At 40.8% G+C, this 21,237-nt stretch overlaps 1 protein-coding gene across 5 annotated transcripts in view; it reads left to right on the plus strand.

Moving 5' to 3' along the window:
• greb1l (GREB1 like retinoic acid receptor coactivator) overlaps window positions 1-21,237 on the plus strand; it is a 56,177-nt gene that overhangs the window by 28,410 nt on the left and 6,530 nt on the right. For 4 of the 5 annotated variants that reach the window (XM_053629917.1, XM_053629918.1, XM_053629915.1 and 1 more), the window contains 25 exons: window positions 3,387-3,524; window positions 6,110-6,269; window positions 6,445-6,621; window positions 6,877-7,053; window positions 7,976-8,152; window positions 9,223-9,342; window positions 9,555-9,683; window positions 9,886-10,026; window positions 10,490-10,615; window positions 10,759-10,905; window positions 11,068-11,253; window positions 11,465-11,779; window positions 11,876-12,004; window positions 12,862-12,978; window positions 13,124-13,321; window positions 15,347-15,527; window positions 15,748-15,937; window positions 16,399-16,535; window positions 17,254-17,587; window positions 17,726-17,841; window positions 17,925-18,193; window positions 19,234-19,775; window positions 19,977-20,079; window positions 20,787-20,945; window positions 21,054-21,196. In XM_053629917.1, the coding sequence (XP_053485892.1) occupies window positions 6,113-6,269; window positions 6,445-6,621; window positions 6,877-7,053; window positions 7,976-8,152; window positions 9,223-9,342; window positions 9,555-9,683; window positions 9,886-10,026; window positions 10,490-10,615; window positions 10,759-10,905; window positions 11,068-11,253; window positions 11,465-11,779; window positions 11,876-12,004; window positions 12,862-12,978; window positions 13,124-13,321; window positions 15,347-15,527; window positions 15,748-15,937; window positions 16,399-16,535; window positions 17,254-17,587; window positions 17,726-17,841; window positions 17,925-18,193; window positions 19,234-19,775; window positions 19,977-20,079; window positions 20,787-20,945; window positions 21,054-21,196 (4,470 nt within the window). In that variant the 5' untranslated portion in view covers window positions 3,387-3,524; window positions 6,110-6,112. The remainder of the gene's footprint in view (window positions 1-3,386; window positions 3,525-6,109; window positions 6,270-6,444; window positions 6,622-6,876; window positions 7,054-7,975; window positions 8,153-9,222; window positions 9,343-9,554; window positions 9,684-9,885; window positions 10,027-10,489; window positions 10,616-10,758; window positions 10,906-11,067; window positions 11,254-11,464; window positions 11,780-11,875; window positions 12,005-12,861; window positions 12,979-13,123; window positions 13,322-15,346; window positions 15,528-15,747; window positions 15,938-16,398; window positions 16,536-17,253; window positions 17,588-17,725; window positions 17,842-17,924; window positions 18,194-19,233; window positions 19,776-19,976; window positions 20,080-20,786; window positions 20,946-21,053; window positions 21,197-21,237) is intronic. The other variant, XM_053629919.1, reaches the window with a different exon arrangement.

Here is a 21,237-nt window from a genome sequence, read left to right on the forward strand (position 1 = left end):
ACAGACAAATCCATTACTAAAGCTGTTTAAGAAACCGTTTCAGACGGCTTTTAGCATCTCAATCAGCTTGACTTGTAAAATAATATAAATGACACTGTATATTAGATGAATGTATGCACATTAATATACCACGACACTGTATATTTATACTTTACACTTGATTATATTTGGAGTGTATATACTGCGCTTAGTAGTTTTTAAAGGATAAATATCACATACGCATCAGTATGAGCTGATACTGACGGTTTCAGTATCGCTAACACCTTTTTATTTTACATTATACGTTACATTATTTACAGTACGTTACATTACACACAAAGTAAAGTGCGTTACGCTTTACATAATACGTTACATTACACACAAAGTAAAGTGCGTTATGCTTTACATTATAAGTTCTTTCACAGTGTAATGTACGTTATAGGCTTATAGGCTCGTGTTCTTTCAAAGGTGTAAATATTGTAATACTCTTAGTAAGACTGCTCCTTTCGGACGAATTAAGCGGTTATTTAAAGGTTTAGTAGAAATGCAATGAAATAAATAAAATAACCGGACTGTTATACCGTATAAATTTAATTCACTAGCATCTATGCAAGCTGGAGAAACTTTAGCTGGGAGTAGGTTGTGGTTCATTAACTATGAACGAAAACAGAAACGGTGCATATTAATAACGTGCGTCGTTTTTATAAAGTAATTACCAGGAACAGAAATACTGGATATTTGATGTTGTGTAATGTGTTTTTGATAAAAGATGAATTAAAGCAGTGGTTTGTAGTGAGCCCAGCTGTAGCTACTGTATAATTAGTTGATTTTCTTCTACTCTGTTCTTATTGCAGTCACTACACTGAGTGAAGGGACGTGTAGAATATTGATTATCAGTGATTTGCGGTATTGTGACTCAGTGGGAGTGTGTGACGGATGTGGAGTGTTACTGCATGCACCATTTGGTGCTAATTACAGCTTCATGCTACATTTGATCTTTTTTTATTTTTCTCTCTTTCACTGTGTAAAATCACAATCTAACACCAACTGTAAAATCTAAACATTTTATTTCTTACAAATAGAGTAAAGACGGCAAGCTAGAATTTAAGAGAAATTTGTATATTTGTATTTGTATTGTATAACATTATATAAGACTTATCTAAAAGTATGTATATATATATATATATATATATATATATATATATATATATATATAAAAAACATACATTTTTGTCATTTTTTAATGTATAAAAAGTCTGTACATACAATTTAAACCAAAAATATATATCTTAAATTTGTTTCAAATCTAAAAATATAATGTAAAATGAAATATATATAAACCGTTTAATATATAAAGCTGAATGTACACACATCGTTTATTTCAATCATTTAACTATCATTTATTTAAATAAATAAATAAATAAATAAATAAAACACAACCAGTGCATACAATTTAAATTAGAACGTTGACGTGTAACATTGTATAAAATGTGTGAAAATATCAAGTATTACTTATAAACATGATCGTATTTACACCGTAGATTTTAAAGTATACAATTTAATGCACAATACTGATTGATGTGCAGCAGTGTTTATTTGCAAACCTGTACGTGTCATAAATGTTGGCATTTCTAGTAATAAACTGAATGTAACTGGATCATTTTAGTTTCTTGTGCCGTTGTTAGAATCGTGAGTTGAGTTAGCAGACGTTTTCTAACTGTTCGTCGTGCTCACTGGGCTGGCAGGATGGACCACTTTTAGAAAGAATTAACTTAGGATTAGAATTTGCATTAACACGCCTGACTCGACCGAACAGTTATGTATTTAAAAGAAGTGAGAAGTCACTTGTAATCGATATTCTATAGAAAGTTTCTCTTTCATAAGGCGATACCGTGATATACCGAAAACCAGGACACAGTTTCGGACGATTCTCACACCATGAATTTATCATATCTCTCTGGCTCTAATGCATTTACACGACTTTTACCTAGAAGCAGGATAAAATACGTCCTGGAATTTATTGCCTACAGTGTGTGTGTGTGTGTGTGTGTGTGTGTGTGTGTGTGTGTGTTTCCCATAAAGCGTAACTGCAGTATTATACCAGACGCACCCTGGGGATTGTGGGATACAGTCTCCTCATAAATCACTCTTATCAGTTACAGCTACACATGTCACGGTGCTCCGCAATCTGCTGCTCCATCTATACACGCCACTGCTGTCAAATAGCACCGAGACTCTATCATCCTGTACAGCCGACCACACACTAACCCGACATTCCTGAAAAATACACACACACAGACTTTACACTCAAATCATCACTGCACTGATATCATATGAGGAAGTTTTACTGACAGTAACATGGTCATTACAAATTTTAATTAGATCAGTACATCAATACCGTGATACGATTATGTAACGATATCGTGACATCATTATCGTTATCGTCAGGTGTCAGTGCTTTCTTACTCACTGTTTTAGTTTTTTTTTTTTCTAATATTTGTTCAATTCTATAAACGCTGGAGAAACATATGCAGTATTTCTTATAACTATATCTGTTATAAGTCATGTATTGTGAAACTTCTCTAACGATCGTTATATTATTTATTTCCTTGTTTATTTTTTGGCCGTATTGAACAGAACACCGCTGATTTGAATATACAGTCTACAGGATTGTGTTTACCATGACAGCTAGAGGTCACTCACAGGCTTAGCATTCATAAATATCTTCTGTAATTCAATTTGATGAACCTGATGTTGATAATAAGCTGCTCTAAAGCAGGACAGGTTTAAATGCCAGCAGGAAATGCCAAGTAATGTTAAGGAACATGGTGCTGTTTGGAACGACAAGTAAACACACAGTAGGGTACTAGGGGGCGCTAGTCACTCGCAGGAAGTGATGCTGCTTAAAATGAATATGATTGGTGGCGATGTTTTATATCTTTTGTTTTTAACAGTAGAGTATTTCACTGGCGACTAAATCATTCATTCATAAACCTTTTCCCATCAATCGTGAGATCTATGCGTCAGGAGTGTGTTGGGTTTTTAAAAAATCTAATAACTATCTGATTTTTACGTCTTTATTTGCCCTGGTTCTTCCTAGTGAAGCAGCAATGTGTGTGTGTGTGTGTGTGTGTGTGTGTGTGTGTGTTTGGTGTTAATGATGATGGACAGGTGTTAATATGCTGACTGTGTTGTTTTACCTGTACAGGTGTGTATGTGTGAGAGGTGTTAATGAAGATGGACAGGTGTTAATGTTCTGTGTTGTACACATGTGTGTGAGCTGTCTGTGATGATGGACAGGTGTGTGTGAGATGATGACGTTCTATGTTGTTGTACCTGTAAGTGTGTGTGTGTGTGTGTGTGATGATGGACAGGTGTTAATGTTGTATATTGTTTCACCTTTACAGGTTTGTGTGTGTGTGTGTGTGTGTGTGTGTGAGGCATCCGTTATGATGGACAGGTGAGAGAGTTGCACAAGTCCTGTCTGACCAGTGATGGAGAGAAGGTGATCCAGTTTCTTCACACCTGGAGAAGAACACTTAAAGGTACGGTCTCTATCTATCTATCGATCTACAGTCAGGTCCATAATGATGATGATGACAGAATTCTTAACTTGTTGAAGCCAAGTCAAGAACACTCTGGAGGAGATACGGGTGTCATTGTCAACATCTACAGTCAAGAGATGCGTTCATGAATGCAAATACAGACGGTTTACCTCAAGATGCAAACCGCTGGTAGCACTCAAGAATAGAAAGGCCAGATTATACTTTGCTAAAAAAGACTCTAAAAAAAGCCTAACCAGTTCTGATGTAAGATTAACTAGTACCAGAATGATGGGAAGAGAAGAGAATGGAGAAGGAAAGGAAGGATCCAAAGCCTCCCACATCATCTGTCAAACCTGGTGGAGGAAGTGTTATGGCATGGGCATGTACGGCTGCCAGTGGAACCGGGTCACTGGTGTTTATTGATGATGTGACTGCTGATAGAAGGAGCAGGATGAATTCTGAAGCGTATAGAGTGATACTTTCTGCTCAGATTCACTCAAATGCAAACCTGATAGGACAGCGCTTCACAGTACGGATGGATAATGACCCACAACATACAAAACATACCCCAAAGCAACCCAAGAGCTTCTTACAGCAAAATAATGAAATGTTCTTAAATGGCAGAGTCATTTCCTGAAGACAAAACTGAAGGCAGAAAGATCCACAAACAAGCAGCTACTGAAGCTGGCTGCTGTAAAGGCCTGGCAAAGGGAGGAAACTCAGCATTTGGTGACGTCCATGAGATCCAGACTTCAGGAAGTCACTGACTGCAAAGGATTTGCATCCAAGTGTTAAAAATAATCCCAATATTTATGATTATGTTAGTCTGTCCAATTACTTTTGAGACTGTGAAAACGGAGGGACTACATTAAACGGTTAATGCAGTATTTTTTGTTAAACCCCTTGAATTAAAGGGGAAAGACTACATTTCAATCACATTTCCATTGCTTCCATTCAAATCCATTGTGGTGGTATACAGGGGCAACGGTACAAAAATTGTGCCGCTGTCCAAATACTTATGGACCTGACTGTATCTCTGAAAAGGGAATTGTTATAGATAACATTGTTAGCAAGCACAAAAAGCTATTATGCTAGCATGGGCTCATTACCTTTGGGAAAATCCAACCACGCTAATGATTTTTGACTGCTAGTCATTGTAGCACACTTTGCATCAACAAATCTTTTAAACAGCTTTTTAAGTCATAGCTAAATGGTCTGACCTCACAGCTGTAGCGGTTAGCGCCACGGCAAGGTCATCTCCGTCGTGTTTTCTCTCCATGTTTGACATCTAAAGCTTACGGCCAGATGGAGCTCAAGGACAAGCACGTGATTCATTTCCTGTGTCTCTGTGTTTAGCCTGCAGCGTCGAGGCCGAATCCACAACCTCGCGCTCACATGTGGCGTTCTACCACTTTAAAAAATAATTTTTTATAAAAGACGGATAAGGTCGAGGTGAACGATTACATTTCACAATTAAACTTCATGAGTTCATCACCGATATAAGGAATCATTTCTGTATCGGAAATGTATTCGCAAACATTCACACTGATTTATGCAAATTAGAATTCATCTAAATAAATTCGCATACATTTACATTTATACGCATTTTAAAAATGTAGCCGTCGGATGCTATTAGAATTAAAATGTTCTCAAGAAAGGCTTTTACAGAACAAACTGATCATTTACTGAAGAAAATATCGGGCGCTGTTATAGTGCCTCGTATAAAATCTATCGTAAATCCAACAACAATCAACATTTTGGGAAATTCTTCTACGATCGCCTTTTAAATACTGATAGGAATGAATGTGTATGGAATGTCATGCCTCTAGAAATGGCAATCTTTCTAAACAAAGAAGAAACAGATTTTTGAAAATAAAATTGTAGTTAAAAGTGTTTCCACTGTAGTTAACACGGCTAATAAAAAGGTTTATAAAAGCACCTGTCATAATGGCATATAAACTGACGTAGCAAGCTTTTCAAGGATATATAACATGACGTGGATGTGAAGTGGGCGGAGCTTCGTCAGAATAACTGAGTTTCTGGTTATGCAGTGGACACAAGTGGACAAAACCAAAAACATTGAATTGAACATATTTTCTGTTGGATTTTGAACATTTGTAGTATTACAGTTTAAGAGAAGACGTGTCATCCATGTAATCTTTCCAAAAAAAATTGGAAAACTATTGACTTTGACCACATAAAATGGTAATTTCTGCCGTAGTGTCTCACATTAAATTGTGTTATCGGTATTACTAAGGGTGGCATCCCCTAATATTCAACCCACGCAATGACCTCATTATTGTGGATATTGTTGTCAGCGGTGATGAGCATTTAACCGGTTTCTTGTGTTTATAGCTAAGCTTCAGATTCGAATGTAAATTTTGTGTATTAATTTATTTTTAAATTGCTTCCACGTGTTTATTCTGAGTAGCTCCAAAAGGCGGCCATAGTGTCGTCCAGTAAAGTTAGCGTATCCTTGAACATGTAGTCGTTTTGTGAATACCGTATCGCACACCACTGTGTTAACTTTGTGAACTGGTTTATTCGATTAAATTGATGTTTTAATAATCATTTTTTGTTTTCAGATCATGGGGAATTCATACGCAGGACAGCTGAAGTCGTCTCGCTTCGAGGAGGCGTTGCACAACTCCATCGAGGCCTCGCTGCGCTCGAGCACCGGAGATCCTCAGCCCATTTTCACACAGCTGTACCTGGAGCCGGATCAGTACACCCCCAACCTGGATGGTGAGAACAAGCAGCAGGGATGACTGTGACTTTTTACAGCTTACTTGAATAAAACGAAAGAAAACTGAGCCCTTGAGGAATTCTGGCATCGTATGGCTACATTATATAGCTGTTTCAATGTGACTGCCATGTGACCTGTCATGTGACCCACACCCCACACCCCTTTTCCCTCCAGAAATTAAATCCAAAATGGACTTGAGCCTCAGGTCCGATGCAGGTGGTCACGTCCTGATGAACTGCCAGTCGTCCAGTGGCCTCGACGACATGGACGACGAGGACGAATCAGACAGCAGCAGCCCTCCACTTCCCTACCTGCAGGCCCCGCCCCCTGATGGCTGCTGCACCATGGATGGTACCAAACAAATTGCTTAAAGAAAATCAGTTAGAAATAACTTTAATACGTAAAATATACAGCATAAATCCATTAAATGGTTAGATCGATCATTTAATAAATGAATAAACCATTCAGTCATTTATTCAAGTTAATAAACACAATTAATGAAGAAAGAATTAATTCATTATTTAAGAATTAAGAAGAAGAATTAAGAGTTACAGAACATCAGCGCTAAAAAATAACATCCGGTTTTGTTGTGTTTTTTTTTTCCAGGATTCTGTCAGGCGGGGAAGGACCTCCGTCTGGTTTCCATGGCGACGGAGCCCATCGACATCCCTGCCGGGTTTGAGCTGGTGGGCGCCAAATCTCCCAGTATTCCCGAGCACATCCTGGTGTGTGCCGTGGACAAGCGCTTTCTGCCGGACGAGAACGGGAAGAACGCACTTTTAGGTGGGAGCCATTTTGGATTTAAAGGACGAGTGGAATGACAGTGAGAAGCTACGTGCTAATCTAGCTACGTGCTAATCTAGCTACGTGCTAATCTAGCTACGTGCTAATCTAGCTACGTGCTAATCTAGCTGGCAGTAAATGGACCTCAAACACATTACTACATGGTATTACATTACTATTACATACTATGATAATGAGCAACAATACGAAGTCGTCAGAAAATAACCAGACACTACGGATTTTCGTTCCGTATTCAGTGTGTTATTTACAAGATGTGGTACGTAAAAAAATATATAGTAAAAATAATAAAAACATCGAGAACTCAGTATTGATTTTCCGTCATGTAAAGCTAGTGTTCGGGTCTCTGTAGGAGTTCCGGAAAAAAACAACATCTGATTACAAATAACATGATAATTAAATAATTACTGTAGTGCTGAAATATATATGATGTAATGAAGTTTTCTGAACGAATAAAAATCGAGACGAAAAATTTCCAAACCACACACCTGGACCAAGGTGATGCCTTTTATTAGCAAAAATAACCGAACATTTAATGCTTTAAACTTAACTTCAATTTTTAATAAACATTAAAAGAAGTTTACTAATTAATTAAAGTGTGAAATGAAATATTGTGGGTTCCAGAAATTCACCGTTAGACCTGTCTGAAAATACAGTATAACCACAAATTCAGTGAGGATCCAGAATGAAGAAACATCACACACACACACACACACACACACACACACACACACACACACACACAACCCTGTTATGTGTATGCTACTAACTATGACTAACATTTTCCCGTGTGTGTGTGTGTGTGTGTACGTACGTGTGTGTGTCTGTGTGTGTGTCTGTGTGTGTGTACGTACGTGTGTGTGTGTGTGTGTGTGTGTGTGTGTGTGTGTGTGTGTGTATGTAGGGTTTTCGGGGAGCTGCGTGGGCTGCGGTGAGAAAGGTTTCCGTTACTTCACCGAATTTTCCAACCACATCAACTTGAAGCTGAGCACGCAGCCGAAAAAGCAGAAGCACTTAAAGTACCACCTGGTGAAGAACCCGCAGGGGGCGCTGTGTAAAGGCACACTCATCTGCTGGAAAGGTAGAGCGCGCCCTCTTTCATTCATTCATTCATTCATTCATTCACAAGTATTCAATATATTTAAACCATGTGCTGTTATTAAATGAATTAATTAATCTGTTCATTCATTCATTAATCTATTAATTCATTCATTAATCTATTCATTCATTAATCTATTCATTCATTCATTCATTCATTAATCTATTCATTCATTCATTAATCTATTCATTCATTCATTCATCTATTCATTCATTCATTAATCCATTCATTCATTCATCTATTCATTCATTCATTCATTAATCTATTCATTCATTCATTCATTCATCTATTCATTCATTCATTAATCCATTCATTCATTCATTCATCTATTCATTCATTCATTCATTCATTAATCTATTCATTCACACCTTGAACAAGGGGACTTTAGAGAAACAACTTGACATTCCTCTCTTTCTTTATTAAATTGATTCATTCACTCATTTCCTTTATGTAAGTAATTCTTCCATTTCATTTAAGAATTCATTCATTCAGTCATTCCCCTTACCTCAACTAATCTTTTTCTTTCAGACGTTATTAAGCAAGCTTTATGATAACCAGCTGTTCTTCCATTTCCTTATACAATGAAGGAATCAATCAATTCATTCATTCATTCCTCCAGCTCCTTTATATAAACATTTTAATAAGATAAATAAGTAAACTTGATGAAAACAACTTTGTGATTTTTTTTTGCGTCTTTATTCATCATCGTTAGATTAACCTTTTATTATTTTATTTTATAGATTAATCACGTGGGCTTACCTCGTCATTCTTCTTTATTTAATTTATTTGTTACATTTATTCATTTAAGTGTTAATTTTATTATTTAGATAGATGTCTTTATTTAATAAGTGAATGAAATATTCTGTAATGATGGAACTGTAACCAACACCTTTATGTAATAAATATCTATTTTTTATTCTTCTTTTGTGAGACACACTGAAGCTTTTACCTTCCTGTACGATTAAACTCTACCCTACTGAGGAAAATATTAGGAATTATTTCTGATTTATTTTGTTTTATTACTGAATTATTTCTCTGTATTTCTTTCTCAGACTGTAAGACGAGGCAGTTCTCCAGCGTGTCTTCATCCAAACCCAGCTCATCCTCCTCACTGAGCAGCAAAGAGAACGGAGGAACCAACAGCCACAGTCCCTCCTCCTTCTCCCTCTCAGGTGTGTGTGTGTGTGTGTGTGTGTGTGTGTGAATGTGTGTGCGTGCACGCATTGAGATGTAATACTGTACTTTTTCTCATAACCTACAGCAGTTTTAAAAAAAACAACACACTTCTGGACCAATATTTGTGAAATAACGAGGGGTGTGTGTGTGTGCGTGTGCGTGTGCGTGCATGTGCGTGTGTGTGTGTGCGTGTGTGTGTGTGTTACAGATTCCCCTCCAGCACGAGGACATTCCAGTTCGTCTCCGGGAATTTTCGGGACTCCAGAAGTCACGCGCGAATGCAGCTTCCTAAAACCTCTGAGCACCTTGACACACACCACTAAACCTTTACCTATAGGTAATACAAGTCCATGCGCGCACACACACACACACACACACACACATTGTTTTTTTAGTGTAGGAAATGAAAATGTAAAAATGTAAAAATACTGGAAAAGTTCATTAACAATGCATTAGGTATTGGAAATCAATATGTGTGTGTGTGTGTGTGTGTGTGTGTGTGTTTGTGTGTGTGTGTGTGTGTGTGTGTATGTGTACAGTACCCACCGCTCTCCGTGTTAACGGCCTGACGAATGGTTTAAGCGTGGAAAGCCGGCCCACTCTGCTAAGCCCCAGCCATACAAACCCACTGGCCACGCCCACACATGGCTACCGGCCAATCAAACAAGGGGACAGTCCAGGTGAGACCCGTCAGCCCGTCTTATTTTGTATCCCAAGGCTGTTAATTTTGCAGAAAATTATTATAATAATCATAAATAGTACAATAATAATGTAAACAAATTTCTAAAAAAATTAATAAAATAAAAAAAAACTAGAAAATATGAAAATGGTCTTCAAGTTTTATTTAGCATATGAATAAGAATGAGAACCTTTTCAAAGCTTTGGTTTAAATGCTTTCGAATCTCTATAAGCGTTTATACAGTAAACTTCCAATTATTTCCAATTTCACCTACGGGATATCTTATCTGTATTAAGTAAATTATATAACCTTGTCTTTAACTGGCGTGAACAGGCTTCCACACATTTAATACCTGCCCAGTAATTAATTGACGCCGATGATACATCACTAATAAGGCCGTAATGTAAGATTTGTTTTATTTCAGTGTACAAATATTGGTGTTCATTTTGAACTCATTTTCCCAGCATCCTCTGCCATGGCGTCAGGGCCTCCAAAGAAGCGTCACCGTAGTTGGCACCCTCCTCCAGTGATGCCCGTTCCTGCCACTGCGGTTCCAGTGCCGGCGATTCGCCCGCTGCCCGGCGGTACGGGTGAGTTTACGGACATGTGATCTTCATCGCCATTTTCATTCCGCTACGCAAGATTCGGTTTCACTCGATGGTGAACGTTTTTGAGTAAATGATTCATTATTATTATACTGGACGACATGAGGGATTTTTGTGTTGCACTCCAGTCCCAGGTGCGCTGCTCTCCCTGACCAATCAGGCGTCTCTGTCAGCGTCCGCTGTCATACAGCCTCAGCCAATCACAGCAGGAGAAACCGTGATCGTACCTGATAACCTGCTGAATACCTGCGGGGTTCGACCCATCATACTCATCGGTAAGACTTTCCCCACCCCCACTCTCTTCCAAACACACACACACCATGTAGCTTAGCATTAATTAGCTGCATTAATAATTATCCCAATGGCAGGTCCTCAAGAGGATAGTAAGACAAACGTGTGTGTGATCACTCTCAGGCCGTATCTTCCTCTCTCTGCAGGTCAAGGCGCTCTGCCGTACTTCTTCGGGAACGTGTGTGACGTGGTGGTGAGCCCCCTACTGGCCAGCTGCTATAATTACAGCCAGCTGAGTGAGAAGAGCCTGGTGACGCTGGGCGTGTCGCCGAGCCAAATCCCGACCGCCGAGACACTCATCCTGCTCACACTGCAGTACCTCGCACGCCTCGGTAACACATCATAATAAAAATTATGTTTTTACATTTTAAATCATTGGAATTGTTGGGAAGTTGCTGTGATATATGAGGAATGAAACACTTCAGGGTGGTAACAGTAACTGAAATTAAAGAAATCTGGTTATAGATCTTGATTATTGTAGGAGAACATGCCTGTGCTTAATTACGCTCATCTTGATGGTGATTGTGGTTGTGATGATCGCAGGTTCGGAACAGATCCCAATGCGTGAGGAGTTTGAACAGATCGTGCTGAAGGCCGCAGCGTGTGGCGCTGCCATCCCCCCCATCACCTCCGCGCAGCTGCCGTGGCTGGCGCGAGTCGAGGCGAGTGTGTCGGGTGGAAGTGTTCAGGTTCTACTCGCTCAGAGCTCTCTGGGTGAGGGAATCGCCGAGATGCTGCGCTCACTCGGCGAAAACACGCCCCTGCATCAACAACAAACGCAACGGCTGCCCAACTACGTCCTGATCATCCACACCTCAGCCACCGCTGGAGCCTCCGAGTTCTGCGTCATGGTGCTGGGTGAGCAGGAGGCAGCTCGTCATCACAATCTAACACACACTTCTGTGTGTAAGTCTCATGCTCACATGCTCGTGTGTGTGTGTGTGTGTGTGTCAGGTAAACACCAGTCGAGGGCGCTGGCCGAGGGAATGCTCACCACCAGCGAGTTTTTAAAGGAGATCAGCTACGAGCTCATCACGGGGAAGGTTTCTGTCCTGGCTTCACACTTCAACAGCACATCGTTAGGTCAGTGTACCTTTTAAATACATACTGCCTAAAAGAATTTACATAAGAGGGAAATTACCTGAGAAGCGTAAAAGAGGACAGTTTGCCTCAGAGATCTTACCTGCTGGAAATAGTTACTTGGAATCTCACCAGAGGGAAATTACCTGTCAGTTCACAGTTTACACACCTTGCTAGGTCAGGTTTGAAACTTTTTTAATCAAACATTTTAGCCACCAATGTAGTGGTGCAGGGGTGGTGGTGGCTTGGCGGTTTGGCGGCTTGGCAGGGTGCAGTGGTGGCTTGGTGGTTAAGGCTCTTGGTTACTGATCAGAAGGTCAGGGGTTCAAGCCCCAACAGTGGCAGCTTGGCAGTGTTGGGGCTTGAACCACTGACCCTTGAGCAAGGCCCTCAGCCCTCTCTGCTCCAGGGGTGCTGTATCATGGCTGACCCTCTACTCTGACCCCAACTTCCTAACATGATGGGATATGCGAAGAAAAGAATTTCGCTGTAATGTATATGTGACCAATAAAGACTCATTATCGTTATTTTACATCAATTTATTGTTTCATCGTGCTTTTTAAACGACTTCACAACAGCGCATGAGTCTTAGACGCTAAAAAGCTTCCTATCACTTCTTCCATCAATATATCGCTTAGTTAAAAACCTTATAAATGCACTTTATACATAAAATATTACGTTTGTTAAAACATATATTGATTTGTTTAACATATATTATGTTTAACAAATTGTTTATCAAATCAATTATTAATTTTCAGAATGTTTGAGCATGTGTTATGCTACTGTAAAGCTGACAGCTGAGTCATTATGTCATAATGAGGTGTGTGTGTGTGTGTGTGTCTGTGTGTGTGTGTGTGTAGGTGATAATCTGGAGAAGGAGTTGGTGCGGTATCAGCGGAGGAGGAAGCAGCAGGCTGAGCTCAGTGACTCCGTTCACTCACAGGAAGAAGCAGACAGTAAAGTTGACACAGGGACAGGTTAGACGACATTTCTTTCTTCTTCTGTCTGTTTTTTCTTTATCGTTCTGACTGTTTAGGTAGCTACAATTCAGAGCTATTTCAGGGCTTTTGAATTTGTCAGGTTACACGTTATTGTAAGCTCCTATGTCCCGGTGTGTTTCAGAGCCTCTGAGCGAGGTGTTTCAGATTTATCCCCCTCAACTGACCGTGGCTCGGAGTCTCCTCTCTCTGGTGTGTGGCATCGCAGACTCCAACAGCCAGAGCCTCGACCTCGGTCGATTCTGCAAGGTCGACTTCCTGGTGCTGGTGCCTCCATCAAACGTCCTCCTTCATCAGACAGCCAGACGCATCCGCCAGTCAGGTGAGGCTTGAGATCGTACCTGAGGGAATATGCATTAGGATTTACATGAAAAAGGTAACAGGAAGAACTTACCTGAGAAGTTGCTTGAGAAAAGCTTCCTCTGATAACCTACTTGAGAAGAATTACATGAGGACAGGGTAGAGAACCTGAAACCTACCTAAGAGACCAAGGAGACTTACCTCTGAGGTTTTACCTGCTGTACATAACTAAACCTAAAAAAAACCCAGAAAACCTACCTGAGGTCCATTACTTTGTTACCTGGGAGAACGTTGCAAAGAAAAACTAAATAAGATAAACTTACCTCAGAGAATGTAACTGAGAGAATTTCCCCAAAAGGATTTACCTGGAAGAAATGTCCTGAAAACTTGCCTGAGAAAGGTTAGCTAAGAGCATGATAGCTCTCACATGTAGGGAAATTACCAGGGAACCTGAGAGATCTTACTTGAGATAGGTTGCCTCAAGTAACTCACCTGAAAGGAATCACCTGAAATTGTGCCTACATCAGAAACCCTACCTAAAAGACATTACATGAGAGAACTTACCTGGAAAAATGATCTGTTAGAAATAGCTGAGAGAACTTAATTTAGAGAAGCTACCTGAAATACTGGCTACCTGAGAAAACATTCCTGAAGAGAATTTACCTGAGAAATATTACCTGAGAGAACTTAACTGAGTGACGCTATCTGAAAGACATTACTTGTTTACCTGAGACAATTTTCCTGAAGAGAATTTACCTGACTGAACTTACCTGAGAAATATTACCCGAGAGAACTTACCTAAGAAATATTACATGAGGGAACTTACCTGAGAAATATTACCTGAGAGAACTTACCTGAGAAATATTACCCGAGAGAACTTACCTGAGAAATATTACCCGAGAGAACTTACCTGAGAAATATTACCTGAGAGAACTTACCTGAGAAATATTACATAGAACTTACCTGAGAAATATTACCCGAGAGAACTTACCTGAGAAATATTACCCGAGAGAACTTACCTGAGAAATATTACCCGAGAGAACTTACCTGAGAAATATTACCCGAGAGAACTTACCTGAGAAATATTACATAGAACTTACCTGAGAAATATTACATGAGAGAACTTACCTGAGAAATATTACCCGAGAGAACTTACCTGAGAAATATTACATGAGAGAACTTACAAAGAAATATTACATGAGAGAACTTACCTGAGAAATATTACCCGAGAGAACTTACCTGAGAAATATTACATGAGAGAACTTACAAAGAAATATTACCCGAGAGAACTTACCTGAGAAATATTACATGAGAGAACTTACCTGAGAAATATTACCCGAGAGAACTTACCTGAGAAATATTACCTGAGAGAACTTACCTGAGAAATATTACATAGAACTTACCTGAGAAATATTACCCGAGAGAATTTACCTGAGAAATATTACCCGAGAGAACTTACCTGAGAAATATTACCCGAGAGAACTTACCTGAGAAATATTACATAGAACTTACCTGAGAAATATTACGAGAGAACTTACCTGAGAAATATTACCCGAGAGAACTTACCTGAGAAATATTACCCGAGAGAACTTACCTGAGAAATATTACATGAGAGAACTTACAAAGAAATATTACATGAGAGAACTTACCTGAGAAATATTACCCGAGAGAACTTACCTGAGAAATATTACATGAGAGAACTTACAAAGAAATATTACATGAGAGAACTTACCTGAGAAATATTACCCGAGAGAACTTACCTGAGAAATATTACATGAGAGAACTTACCTGAGAAATATTACATGAGAGAACTTACCTGAGAAATATTACATGAGAGAACTTACCTGAGAAAGTTAGTTCAGTGAAAGTTAGGAATAAAGCTTACCTCAGAAAACTTTCTCAATTGATCGGGTCTGGGGACACTCACCAGCAAGAAGGCCACTGTTTTAAACTAATTTAATTTTGATAGTGAAACTTGCCAACATGAACGTGTGTGTGTTGTGTGTGTGTGTGTGTGTGTGTGTGTGTGTGTGTGTGTGTGTTACAGGCGTGCTGGTGGATCTGGGCATGGAAGACGCCTCCTCAGCCCAACAGAAGGCAGATAAGTATGTAGTACGTCTGGACAATGAGGTACACACCAAAATGGAGGCGTTCATGAGGAAAGTGAAGCAGAACCCATACACACTCTTCGTCCTCATCCACGACAACTCGCACGTCGACCTGACCAGGTACCACTGTTTATATCAATGGAATTTGATCATATTTTATATATTTAGTATCCTCATTAATAAATTGTTCCATAGTAATAAACAAAAATATTTAAAACAGTCTTGCTATTATTATTATTATTATTATTATTATTATTATTATTATTATTATTGACATAGCCAAGCTAGCATGGCAACAGCTAGCATATTGATGATGTTTATCCGCTCTTCCTCCTCCCAGTGAGATGTCTGGCTCCGTCTCTCACGGTGATCTTCAGGGATTGGCTGATCGTGTGGTGAACTCGCAGGAGGTTTTAGATGCTGAGAATCTGCTGCTTCTTCAGGTCACGTCCTTCCCGTTCACACTACAGTCATGCCACTCGCGCATCAGCATCCACAACGAAGTGCACTGGCCCGGCAACCACGGCCCGGTGAGTAGCTCAGCGGAACCTCCATCTTACACAAGTTCCCCTTTCATTCGCATTTCTATACATACCCGCCCAAATCGTAAATCTTAACGCTGCATACTATTACTTTAAATATCTGTTTTGTAAAATAGCAGGAAGAGCATGTATTTTCAGCTTCACATCTGGCTGTTACAAAGCTCTAACACTGGAGACTCCTTCCATAAATCTCCTCGTAGAAAACGTCACCGCATTGACGATTACACACGTTTTTAAATCTGTTTAAATGTCTTCTACACGTCCCTGTGAATGAGCTGTTGCTATAGAAATGATAACATATTAGGACGAGTGCATTGATATAAACCTGTGATTTGCAGCTGTGCTACTGTCAGAGCGGCTGTTGTAGAAAATTCATCAACAGTGTTAGCTTTAAGCACATGCTTTGGAAAATGAAGCCTGTTGTAAGGTGTATACTGTGTGTGTGTCAGCAGGGGGCGCTCTCACCGAAGGACCTGCTGTATTTTGGGCTGAAGGAGTATCAAGGTTCGGTGCAGTGGGGCGTCTCCAGTCCCATCCTGCGCTGTGACGATGCCTTCGAGAGGATGGTCAATGCCCTGCTCCAACGGTCAGAACCCAACATCGCAAACTTCATTTACTGTAAACCTGTACAGCGGTGTGGTAATATCACATGATGTGATTTTATATATATTTATATTTATATTTGTATTATATGTGAATAATCAAGCTAGCATGTTTTATAAATGAACAATTTAGCATGGAATGATATAGAAAGAAACACTTGAATGTGTTATTATGTAGGAACAGCTAACATGTAATGATGCTATATAGCAACAACCAAGCTGGACCACTGTAGCTTTTATATTATATGCATATAATAAGCATTTTAGCAGTATGTCATTTAGAAATAAACAAGCTAGCATGCTAAATTGTGCAGTACATTGTACAAGTAGTCTTGCCTGTAAACAAGTGAATAAAGAAACACGGCCAAAAACCGCCTAATTTTTATTCGACCAATTACAGACCTTTTCCCAGAACCTGTCGACAAAACATCTCAAATGATCTCGTTTACTTTAATACGTTTTACAGACGGGGTTCCAGGAACTTTTTCCAGTCTAGTGGAACTCTGTAAGGCACATTATATTTCTTTTTTTTTTCCCCAGAGAGGGATAGAAGGGATAGGAAATGATAAATAGGAGCCACGTCATGGCTCCTGAGACTGTGTAGATATACGCAAGCTAGCATGGTGTTATATGGGAATAATCATAACGTTATAAACTATTGGAATGTAAAAAAGGAAACTTTGTCTTCTTTCCCGTTTTCAGTCACGCTCATCTGCACAGCATGGTGATCCGGAGCTACCTGCTGATCCAGCAGTACACCGAGGCCATGATGGCGCTGACGGCGTGTCCAGCGCTACGGGATCACGTCACGCCGCAGACGCTGGCCATGGTGGAGGGCGTAATGAGCAGTGCAGGGCGGGGTGGCAGGGGGCACATGTTGCTGGTACGTGTGCCCTCGCTGCAGCTGGCACGACTAGCACGGGAACGGCTGGAAGAGGCGCAGAACAAACTGGGGCTGGAGCGGAGGTTTGCCGTGCTGCTGGGAGGACCGACGAACGAGATCAGCCTCGCACCGCACTTCTGCACGCAGCTCAGGGTCTGTAACACAAACTCACTTAACATATTCACACGCTGTTCTGTCTTACTGTCTTTACTCCTCTCGGCCAATAAGATTGCACCGTTTCGAATTTTTGATAAATAATGAAATAAAAAGTTGTAGCTGTATAAAACACAGGCATGGAGGCAGTGTGGAGCTGAAGACTGGGTTCCTGTCACCTATGAGGATCTGGAAGATTTACCCTGCATCGTCATTCTCACTGGGAAAGACCCTTTGGGAGAAACATTCCCCAGGTACACACACACACACACACACACACTCACACACACTGCATGTGGAACTGTAAGTTATAAGTGTGGTATATGCATTCCCGCAGATCTCTGAAATACTGCGACCTGCGACTGATCGACTCCAGCTTTCTGACCCGCACAGCTCTGGAGCAGGAAGTAGGCGTGGCCTGCTCCTATGTCACACGTGGCGTAATTCCTGACACCGTGGCGACGGCAGACAAAGGTTTGGGTTTGAAGGAGGAAGAGGAGGACGAGCTAGAGAGAAGCGGTGGAGGAGGAATAACGGAGTCTGAAGAACTGCAGCTGGAGCTGGACAGACCACCGAGCAATGGCAGTGCCGCAACCCGAGCCTCCGGTCAGACCCTGAGAGCCAGTTCACTGAGTCAGATTACAAACAAATTAACTAATTAATAAAATTTACTAAAGAGCAACATTACTAATAACCACAACACTAACATGCTGGAGGAAGATCACTACTGAGGCAACTCACTAACAACACTTAGAAGACTAACCCGTAGATGATTGATGCGTGCGATTTTATCATGCTGTATCGTTCCGTATTTTAAGTTGGGCGCTCCTGTACAGTTTGAAGGATAAGCTGACCGAGCTCATATGCTATTTTACAGAGAAACTTTAATAACTCTCATAATTTTATTCATAAAAAATTCACTCCTCTTGTATCTGATTACGATGTGATGTCCTCTGTAGGTAAAGAACCTTTATGTGGACTTGAAAGGGACAATATGATGAATTAATGACTTAATTGTGTCATATATGTGTATTTATTTATACAGTATATTCGTATTCATGCTTGTGCCGATATCACGCAGGGAAAATATGCTTAGGTTGGAGGTCAGAATCAAGCGTAACCGAGACACGCCTCTGGTTCAGACAAACTCCGCCCTCATGTTACTTCTGAATAGTGCTTAAGTCTGTAGTTACATCTGAGGTCTGAATACTCAATCATGACAACTCTAATGGCCAAGGTCACTTATAAACTCTCTCTCTCTCTGTCTCTGTCTCTCTCTCTGTCTCTCCCTCTCTGTCTCTCTGTCTCTCTCTGTCTGTCTCTCTCACTCTGTCTCTCTCTGTCTCTCTCTCTGTCTGTCTCTCTCTCTCTGTGTCTCTGTCTCTCTCTCTCTCTCTCTCTCTCTGTGTCTCTGTTTCTCTCTGTCTCTGTCTCTCTGTCTGTCTCTCTCTCTGTGTCTCTGTCTCTCTCTATGTCTCTCTCTGTGTCTCTGTTTCTCTCTGTCTCTGTCTCTCTGTCTGTCTCTCTCTCTGTGTCTCTGTCTCTCTCTATGTCTCTCTCTCTGTCTCTCTGTTTCTCTCTGTCTCTCTCTCTGTCTCTGTCTCTCTCTCTGTCGTTGTCTCTCTCTCTGTCGCTGTCTCCTTCAGGCTCCCTTGCAGAAAATGGCGTCAGCTCCTCTGTGGTTCCTGACACCTCCCACAAATCCTGTTCTGTCTCCTCCTGTCACCCAGAACTGGCCAGTAGCAGCTCGTTTAACTCCTCTCCTAATCACGTCAAGCAGGAGTGTGACTCCCAGTGCCCCGGGTCTTCTTCCTCATCCTTATCCTCTTCCTCATCCTCTTCCTCGTCCACATCTCCCGGTTCCCATCGGCCGAGCCAGTCCACCCAGACTCTCTCTGCAGGGAGTAAATCAGCGCCACGTGTCTTCGCCTGCATTGTGGTTCTGTCCCGCGCTGCATATCGACTCCTCGCCCCTGACTCGGCGGATCAGCCCGGCTCGGCTTGTCTCCTCCCCCACGGAGATGTGGAGTGGATCAGTGCGCTCCGGCCCCCTTTCCCACAGCAGGGTGACACAGCCGAGCAGTCGCTCTATTACCGCCAGTGGACGAAGGCGCGGCCACAGCACGCCGATTACAGCGCTGCAGGCTCCGCCCACCCGAGGAGGCTCCTACTATGCGGACCACCACAGGTCAGGCCCACCCACCGCAGTCTTATTTATAAACTGATAAACCACACTTGCTCTCCCAGTTACGGGTTTCTGGTGTTGGTCAGAGACCCAAAAGTGAAAGGATTTGTGGTGCTGGGATCGAACCTTTTCTATTCTATTCTATTCAGATAATAATGCTATTATTTCCTTTTTTTTGTGTGTGTGTGTGTGTGTGTACTGTAGGTGGGTAAAACAGGTGCATATCTGCAGTTTTTGCGGATTTTGTTCCGGATGTTGATTCGTCTGTTGGAGGTGGACGTTTATGATGAGGAAGAGCTAGAGGAAGGTGAGAGAGACTATTCTCTTCTACTCTATTCTGTCTCTTCTACTGTAGTCTCTTCTCTTCTACTCTACTCTTTTCTATTCTCTTCTACTCTATTCTCCTCTGTTCTGGTCTATTTTGTTCTATTCTACTCTATTCTCTTCTATTGTCTTTTATTCTACTCTCTTCTACTTGATTATATTCGATTCTACTCTATTCTACTCTCTTCTGTTCTCTTCTACTCTGTTCTCTTTTATTCTACTCTATTCTATTCTCTCCTATTCTTTTCTACTCTTTTCTCTTCTACTCTATTCTATTCTACTCTATTCTCTTTTATTCTACTCTATTCTCTTTTATTCTCTTCTATTCTACTCTATTCTGTTCTATTCTATTGTACTGTGTACTCTATTCTATACCACTGTACTCTTTTTATTATTGTCTTTTGTCCTCTTCAATTCAGTTCTATTCTGGTCATTTCTGTTGTGTCTTATTGTGTTCTGTGTTATTCCACAGTGTTCTCTATGTTATTAGATATAAAAACGGGTATAAAGGTCTCCAGAGAGGCAGATATTTCAGACTATAGTGCTGCTTCATCACCTGTGTCACGTTTCATACATGAATCCAGCAGATATTAAAACGAACAGACATTTCTATCAGAATCCAGCACAGCACTTTTTTATATGGCTTTTTACTAAGTTTTATTACTTTATTAATCTTTTTTTTTTCTCCAGATGTTGTTACTGAAGAAACCAATGCTCCCGTGTCCAGCGGCCCACCCTGGCCTGACCTGGAGGAGATGCAGAAAATGACCTTTGACCTTAACCCTCGTGACCCCAAGTTTAAGCAGTGCAGCGTGGTGTATGCGGGCAGAAATCCGCCGAGATTAAATGGTGTGACTACAAAGCTACACTGTTCTTCATGTTACATTAGAGACTGACATTACTGCACGTGACACTTGTGTGTGTGTGTGTGTGTGTGTGTGTGTGTCTGTTATGCAGGACTGAAGCAAGAGGAGTATGATGAGAGCGGTGAGAGGAAGAGGAAGACGGTCTCTATCAGGCTCAGCATGTTCGCAGCCCATAATGCATTTCACCACTGCGAGCAGTGTCATCATTACAGCGAGCCTGGCCCTGCCCGTCCGGTGAGTCTCACTCTCTCTCTCTCTCTCTCTCTCTCTCACAC

The sequence above is a fragment of the Ictalurus furcatus genome, chromosome 7 (assembly GCF_023375685.1).
Source record: "Ictalurus furcatus strain D&B chromosome 7, Billie_1.0, whole genome shotgun sequence".
NCBI classification, from domain to species: Eukaryota; Metazoa; Chordata; class Actinopteri; order Siluriformes; family Ictaluridae; genus Ictalurus; species Ictalurus furcatus.